The sequence below is a fragment of the Sinocyclocheilus anshuiensis genome, unplaced genomic scaffold, assembly GCF_001515605.1.
Source record: "Sinocyclocheilus anshuiensis isolate Anshui unplaced genomic scaffold, SAMN03320099.WGS_v1.1 scaffold579, whole genome shotgun sequence".
NCBI lineage: Eukaryota > Metazoa > Chordata > Actinopteri > Cypriniformes > Cyprinidae > Sinocyclocheilus > Sinocyclocheilus anshuiensis.
Window position 1 is genome coordinate 3,259,943 of NW_015551075.1, and position 7,936 is coordinate 3,267,878.

At 36.5% G+C, this 7,936-nt stretch overlaps 1 protein-coding gene across 1 annotated transcript in view; it reads right to left on the reverse strand.

Annotated features, from left to right (window-relative positions):
• Positions 1-7,413, reverse strand: part of LOC107662300 (aminopeptidase N-like) — an 11,534-nt gene extending 4,121 nt beyond the window's left edge. Inside the window, exons 1-15 of the mRNA XM_016452281.1 lie at positions 6,764-7,413; positions 5,553-5,695; positions 4,356-4,495; positions 4,111-4,237; positions 3,850-4,004; positions 3,655-3,768; positions 3,417-3,560; positions 3,258-3,323; positions 3,092-3,157; positions 2,812-2,987; positions 2,517-2,724; positions 2,134-2,189; positions 1,892-2,039; positions 1,615-1,706; positions 787-897 (exon numbers count right to left, since the gene is read on the reverse strand). Of these exons, the coding sequence (XP_016307767.1) occupies positions 787-897; positions 1,615-1,706; positions 1,892-2,039; positions 2,134-2,189; positions 2,517-2,724; positions 2,812-2,987; positions 3,092-3,157; positions 3,258-3,323; positions 3,417-3,560; positions 3,655-3,768; positions 3,850-4,004; positions 4,111-4,237; positions 4,356-4,495; positions 5,553-5,695; positions 6,764-7,368 (2,351 nt within the window). The 5' untranslated portion in view covers positions 7,369-7,413. The remainder of the gene's footprint in view (positions 1-786; positions 898-1,614; positions 1,707-1,891; positions 2,040-2,133; positions 2,190-2,516; positions 2,725-2,811; positions 2,988-3,091; positions 3,158-3,257; positions 3,324-3,416; positions 3,561-3,654; positions 3,769-3,849; positions 4,005-4,110; positions 4,238-4,355; positions 4,496-5,552; positions 5,696-6,763) is intronic.
• Between the last annotated feature and the right edge of the window lie 523 nt (positions 7,414-7,936).

Consider the following 7,936-nt stretch of genomic DNA (forward strand, 5'->3'; position numbering starts at 1 on the left):
CGATGTGTTTTTGTAAGAAAAATATCCATATTCAAAATGTAATAATCACTTTAATGTAGCTTGCGCTCACTGTTGTAAACGGAAGCATGACGTATGAGGTCGGCTTTGCGCATGCGCTGCTCAGAAGTGACGCATGTGGAAACGCAGCGGAGAGATCAAAACAAAACAACGGTCAAGAATTAGAAGTACAAAACAAGGATTTCGATATAAGTCAAGAGGAGACTGGTTTTCCTTTGCTAAAGTAAGGAAACTTTCCTTCTTTTGCTCCTGTTAACGAACGTTGGTTTTCACGAGACTCACCAGCGCATGCCCCGGAGCTGTGTGAGACACTTTTTTATGGATGGATGCTTTTTATTTCACTTCTTTTGGACTGATGCATGCAACACCCGCTGAGTGGCATTAAACAGCTTGAAAGACCAAAGACAATTTTTAAAATAACTCCTACTGGATTCGTGAAAGAAGAAAGTCATATACACCTAGGATGACTTGAGGGTGAGTAATTTAATTTTTAATCTAATTTAATTTAATCTAATTTTCATTTTTGGGTGAACTAACCCTTTAAACTGAATACTGATTTGAATTGCATTGAATGAAACCGATTAGCTGAACTAAACTAAAATGAATGGTATGAATAGACCTATAAAGAGATGAACTGGCTTGAACTGAATTTAGAGTGGAACTGAATCGCTGAACTAAATTCAAGTGAATTAGCAGAATAAGAAAGAGCTGATCTGAATTGGTATGAACTGAATTGAGATTTCAGGCCGAGAGAAGCGGTTGCCATACAGGTTACTGCCAGGGTTCTTCATCCACTGTCTGTACCACATTCTAGTGAGCTCTGAACATCCCTTTACTCCGGTTTTGCAGGCCATTGAGACTGCGTTTATTTGGTTGTATCTATAAACAGAAGTCACACAAACCAGAAAATATTTCAGTTAAATTTCCATTATATTCCCATTTATCACAGGGAACATCCCTTATATTACTAATTTTTATGCAAAAACAGAAGTGATTTCAACTTTAATATGTTACGTAACTTCTCTGTTAAATGGAGAGTTTAAAGGGTTCATATCATGCTTTTTTCCCATTGAGGTCCACTTAGTTTTGGCACCAGTAATAACAGTAATAATTTAGTCTTTTATGACCATATTTCACCCTGAAACTTAGAATTAAACGAGACGTTTTTGCGGTTGTGCCTATATGACTTCTATGTAAACATAATTTTTGCATGTAAAATTACCTGTGGTTTGCACAAGCTCTGACAGATTTTCCCACACTTTATTCATATTTACCACATTTGTCTTGTGTTTGTGAATAGTATATATTTCCTCATTACCTCAGTGTGGTAATGTTAATGTGTATATGTGGGTGGTCATTTCTTCTTGTGGTCTGTCTGACGTCAGTAGGGAGAAAGTTTTCATAGTACTTGAACACTTTTATATCCAAAAATCAAGAATAATTTGATTTCTCATGATGTGACCCCTTTAAAATTCTTCACAACAGCTTCATGTTTGTGGTTATAGAATTTAAGTTATATCTAATTGTGGTGGCTCATTGTAGTGTCACTAAAGTAATATTTAGAATAAACAGTGAACAAAGTAATCATGTATTTACTGGTCCATGTATCTTGGAGGTTTCCGAGTCCAGTTTGATGTGATAACTTTGAAGTGGTCAAAAAGAGGTTTCACCTTTCTCTGCAGGTAAGTCTGGAGTGTTGTAAAGAAATGTATAAATGTTATATAACTTATATATACTGTATACGTGTGTGTGTGTGTGTGTGTGTGTGTGTGTGTGTGTGTGTGTGTGTGTGTGTGTGTGTGTGTGAGAGCGTGCGTGTGTGTGTGTATATGTTATAGATATGTCACTTTTTGTAATAAGTAAACAAAGATACCTGCAAAGGTCCATAGACTTCTGTTCGGTCAAACATGAGGAAAAAGTACTCCAAATTTCTTATTGCAGATTCCCAAGGTATGTACTCCTTCTCCTCGTACAGATACTTGGTTGTTCTCAGAGCCAAGGTTATGTTGATTATCTGTGCCCTATGAATAATCATATTCAGATTCTCAATAATTTTATTATTTACAGCCAGTTAATTTTGTCCATTGATGAAATATCTTTGCAGGAAGAGCTTACCTCGCCAAATTAAATGCATCATCGATGATCTGGCCCCTATTAAGAACTGGAATAACCTATGTGAAAAGAGGGTAATAACAAATGTTATATTATGTTATTATTTATTATATATATTGCATCAAATTACTAGAAAAGATCATGTATAATTATATATGAGAACAATTCAGAACAATAACATTATACAGTATCAGAACAATAAAATTATGCAACAATATTTATTATAAAGATTGTAATATTTAATACTAAATACTATAACCATATAATTTTGTTAAAGTTTTGCTAAATGGATCATTTTTAATGTTCACTTTAAACTGATTAGTATTCAGGTATGCTACTTTGATGCTCAATGTTTTAAATTAAATGAAAGATAATGAGATACTTACTCTATGATCTGCAGTCAGTTGTGTGAGGAGACGTTCCCAGTTCTGGGGATCATAATTAACCCTGTAGTATCCTGCGACATTCAGATTGGCCAATAACCAGTCAGTATCTGTCTTCATGGGCTCATATGAAGCTGTTTTAGTAAGTAGCCAGTGCTGGCCCATGTTACTGCCACTCTTCATCCATGTGATTGGCACAAACCATTCATAACTGCAATCATTTTTTAAAAAGACACAGTACACTTTAAAAGTACAGGACTTTGAAGTAATGTTGCCACATTTGTCAGTGTAAACATACTTGTAGCCAGATGGCTTGTCCACTACTGCGTCTGGGTGTATCAGGAAGTGCTGCTGAGAGATACTTCCTTTTCGAGTGTCAATAGTTACGACAGGGAAACCCATCTGAAGAATCCAGCGATTCATGATTTCATTGATTGAGGCTGGGAGCTGGATGCTTGAATCTGCATCTACAACCTGAAAAAGATTTATAATGAAATCTAATGAAAATTGTGGTTGTAAAAAACAAACACACTTACACTAATAGTTATGGATTCAATTGCATCAATTTTGCAACTTACTTCCTGTAGTTTTTTCCAAAGATCTGTGTACACAGTGTTGCTGTATGCATACTCATGCAAATAGTTCTGTGGAAATCATACACGGTTGTTAGTCTGCGAAAAAAGCCAGTCGCATGAATACATCATAATATCTCAAACTTTAAAACCCCAAACCCTTCAGACATACATGAAGTCCTTTAGCAAAGGCGGACTCTGTCAGAAACTCAGACAGCATTCTCAGTACTGCAGCCCCCTGAAACGACAACAGTTTAGCATTAAATAAACACTGAAATATGACACTGCTTAATAGTGTTATTTCAAGTTGTCTTTGGCACATGATGCAAACCTTGCTATACGTGATGGTATCAAATAGCTGATCGATTTGATCCGGTGTGATGACTTCATCCTCTCGTGAAGAAAGCGGGTGAGAGGAAACAAGAGCGTCGACACCAAACGCCCTCTGAACCTGTTGCAGCACCATCAGATCTTTCTTCAGGAGAGAAAGACAGTTCATTTTGTGCACCTTGACAGGAGGCAGGTGGCAAAATATATTCATAATACTTGAATATATAGATATTACTTACAATATTCCAGGTGGGTTCAGCATAATCAGCTCCAAGATATGAAACATAACTTGCAAAACCTTCATTGAGCCACAGATCGTTCCACCATCTCATGGTCACGAGGTTCCCAAACCACTAGTCAATAACTTAATTTGATTATTTAATTTAGTTAAATAGCACTATTTTTAGAAAAACACACACACATGCTCCACATACCATGTGTGCAAGTTCATGTGTGATTACAGTGACCACCCATTCTTTATCTTCATTAGAGGACACTTTAGGATCGTAGAAAAGTGATTGCTCTCTGTATGTGACCAGACCCCAGTTTTCCATGGCTCCAGCAGCGAAATCAGGCAGAGCGACTTGGTCTATGGATAGGAAAGTGTTAGTCCGACTGCTTTTTCCCCCCACTGGCCCAGTGTTAATGGATTGTGACACAAAGTTTGGAATGAGCTTGCGTGTTTAAACTCTAACCTGATTTGGACAGGGGGTATGTGGTGTTGTAATAGTTTTCTAAATACTTCAAAATAGGGAATGTCACACTAAGGGCATAATCTCCCTGTCCACTTTCAATGGCTTCTCTACGTCCCCATATTCTGATCTAAAATAAAATAAAATAGAATAATGCATTTGGTTTTTGATTTGATATCTGCATTTAAAATACATATATAAGAGGAAAGAAGGGAACAAGAGAGAGAGAGTAGATCTTGATTGTCTACCAAAACATTGGCCTCTGGAGGGGATCGTAAGTTGGTAAATTCACTGATGACAAAGGCCAACAGATATGTCGACATTTTTTCAGTTGGCTCAAATCTGGTCTGTAAAACCTCTTGATCGTCTATGGTGACGTTTTCAGTGCCTAAGGGAAAATCAGAACATGAGTGACGAATGAAAATGTGTCCACAGATAAATCCATGAATTATACAGTAGTGTACTGATCAAAAGTTGGGGTCTATAAGATTTGTGTGTGTGTGTGTGTGTGTGTGTGTGTGTGTGTGTGTGTGTGTGTGTGTGTGTGTGTGTGTGTGTGTGTTTGTGTGTTGTAATTTATGTCATTTTATCCTGATGGAAAAGCTGAATTTTCAGTTTGCATTTTTTTCAGGATTCTTTGTTGAATAGAAAGTTCAAACGAACAGCATAGAGAATTTTTTTGTAACATTATAAATGTCTTTACTGTCACTTTTGATCAATTGAATGCAATCTTGTTGAATAAAAATAATAATAATACAAAAAAAAAATCCTACTGACCCCAGGCTTTTGAATAGTATATGGAAAAATATAAACATATTGACAATAATTGTTTGTATTGTTAAATGTAAATATTGGTGTGAAAATATAGCCTCAGTAAGTGATTAAAGAGCAAGTTATAACCCACCAAACAATCAAGGCTACCATTATACAACTTTGGAAAAAACTTCAATCGAGCTGACATAATTGGTAAGCTCTAAACTTCTAATTCTTTCATATTGACTATGTGTCTTCAACTTCAAAAGATTTGTGAGCTCAAAATCTCAGACTGCTAATGTGTCTTACTGTTAAGCCCATGATGTATATGTAGTTGTTTTTAACACTATACTGTTTTTTTATGTTTGTTTTAAATAAAAAACCCTAAAATTCATGTCATAAGATATGCATCCCCTGTAATCCAGAAGCATATGTGTAATTTCATCATTTACATGGTTTTAATAATTTATATGATATTTATTTCGGTAAGTTATTTCAATTTTAAAAAGTTTAATTATTTTCTCAATTAACACAACCAAATCATCCTTATAAAACAATATGTGAATGATCAAAACTCTTTGGATAATGTAGAGCTTTGTCTATCAAGTTAAAATTAAATGGTCAATATTGTCAAATATATATTGAAAATATTATCATGGCCTCAACAGCTTGTCATTAATGTGAGCACTAACCCAGCTCCATGCCATTAGCGAGGGCCACGGTTCCAGGAGGGTGTAGGAGAGTCAGATGGAAGACAGACTTCATTGACGGCTCATCAAAGCAGGGGAAAGCGTTCCGGGCGTCAGTGGGCTGCATTTGTGTTGTGGCAACAACTCTGCCAAAATGAAAGTTATCTCAGTTAAATGTGCCATTTATCTAGCTTAGCTTGCAAATGTCTTCATAAGTGAGTGAAGTGAAGTGACATATGGCTAAGTATGGTGACCCATACTTGGAATTAGAGCTCTGCATTTAACCCATCCAACTGCACACACACAGTAGTCAACACACTCACACCGTGAACACACACGGTGTGGGCACCCGGGGAGCAGTTGGGGGTTCGGTGCCTTGCTCAAGGGTCTCACCTCAGTCGTGGTATTGAGGGTGGAAGAGAGCGCTGTACATTCACTCCCCCCACCTACAATCCCTGCCGGACCTGAGACTCGAACCCGCAACCTTCGGGTTACAAGTCTGACTCTAACCATTGGGCCACGACTGCCCCCTTTGTTCAAAATTCAGTATGTAATTCAAGGGAACCATTCAGTACGCCTAGTAATTAATTGACATTTTGCATTTACATTTATGCGTTTAGCAGATGCTTTTATCAAACTTTCAATAATTATAATAAAATTATAAATTAATTAAAATAAAATTATAATAATTGTAAAATGTTACAGCAGTGATTTACGGTGTGTTTTTATAATTCATCCAAAACTTTTTAAAGCTTTATTTTGAACCTTTAAATATTTCTTTCCTAATTTTTTTAGAAATTCAGTTTTGTATGACCTGATATTAAATATTGAGATACATAAAATATTTGTACACCACAGTAAAAATTTAAATGAACTTAAAAAAATAAAAAATAAATCTAAAATTTGATTCAAAATTGTGGAAAAAAACATACTGTTTAAGAACTGGTTACAGGATCTAAAATACCTTTACTTTATACATAAGCATACAATAAATAAGCAAAGTTATTTCTGTACAAAAATTGTTTGTCAACTACCCACTTAAATAATACTTAATTAATTATGCATGATTTCATTATATATTATTTTATATTCATACAATTTATTAAGTTTGTGTTATGGTTACTCATTTAATAAATTAGTATTATAAGAATTTACTTTTCAACCCTTTCTTAGCAAAGAAATGTCAGCAGTAATAAAAGTAAGTTACGTCTTACTTTTTTACACCATTTTCTGTGTATTGGCTTCTGTAAAATCCTCCTAGGTCATCGGACAGCTCTCCACGGAATTCCATGTAGAGCCAATAAGATTTTCCAACTTGTAGTTTTTCTTTCAGAAGAATCACCATGAACTGTGTTTGTATTTGAAACCAGGTTTTCAGTATGACCGGAGCGCTTGTCCCTCCCAAACCCGTCAGCTTTGCATGGTGCATCTCCGAGGTCAAGGTGAAGTTCAGCTCATTGGAATGAATAATGATCAGGTTGGTTTCCTTGACGCACGTCAATGCAACTCCAGATTTCCCAGTGAAAATGTACATTCCCTGCTCATCCGGCACCAACCGAGGCCAAAGCGTCACGTTGTAGTATTCAGGAAGAAGGGTGTCAGGCAGTCTGTACTTGTCCCAGGGCTCGTTTGATGGAGCTGAGGTGCTGTGGGGTGCTGCAGTCGTCACCATGCGGGTCCCGTCTCTGGCATTTACCTCGTTTTTCCGTTTCTCTTGAGAATAGACCACTGACAAAGCAAAAATGGTGAGCACGGCCCCAACGCCCAACCCAAATAGCACAAACCCTAAAGGCTTACTGATATAAAAGCCTTTCCCCATGACCCCGCAGAGTTAAAATAAAGTCTCAGGAGTTAATGATGGGGCCAGGACAGGATCAAGTCTGTGCAGACATTCATGAAGTGCGTGTGATTAAATAGTGGTGACTGTGATGAATCATGCTGTGGTTGTGTCCATGCCACTTCTGCGGAAAACAGTTACTCAAGCTCTACATGTTTGCATAGTTCTCATTTTCAAATCAACAAAACAATATGTCTACATAAATAAATATGCCTTTATACTTTGCATTTGACTTGACTTTGCATGTGACTTTTTGTTTGCCAAGTTAAACTGGTCACTGGGCTTATTGGTGATCGTTTCAGGGTAATTAAATTACTCTTGCGTTTTGACATCACTTTATGCCTGTTCCAAGTTAATATTTCAAATATTATGAAACAGCCTCCTGGCTTTTGTGTGGTTATGATAGTGGTTGACATAGGAAAAAGATCCAGCGGATGTCACCAAGTATCACTGTATCCTTTAACATATTTTAAGGTTACGTGCCATTATGACAATGTATAAGCTCTTTCAGAAAAGAGGAAGATGCACACTAAAAATATGCAGACCAAGT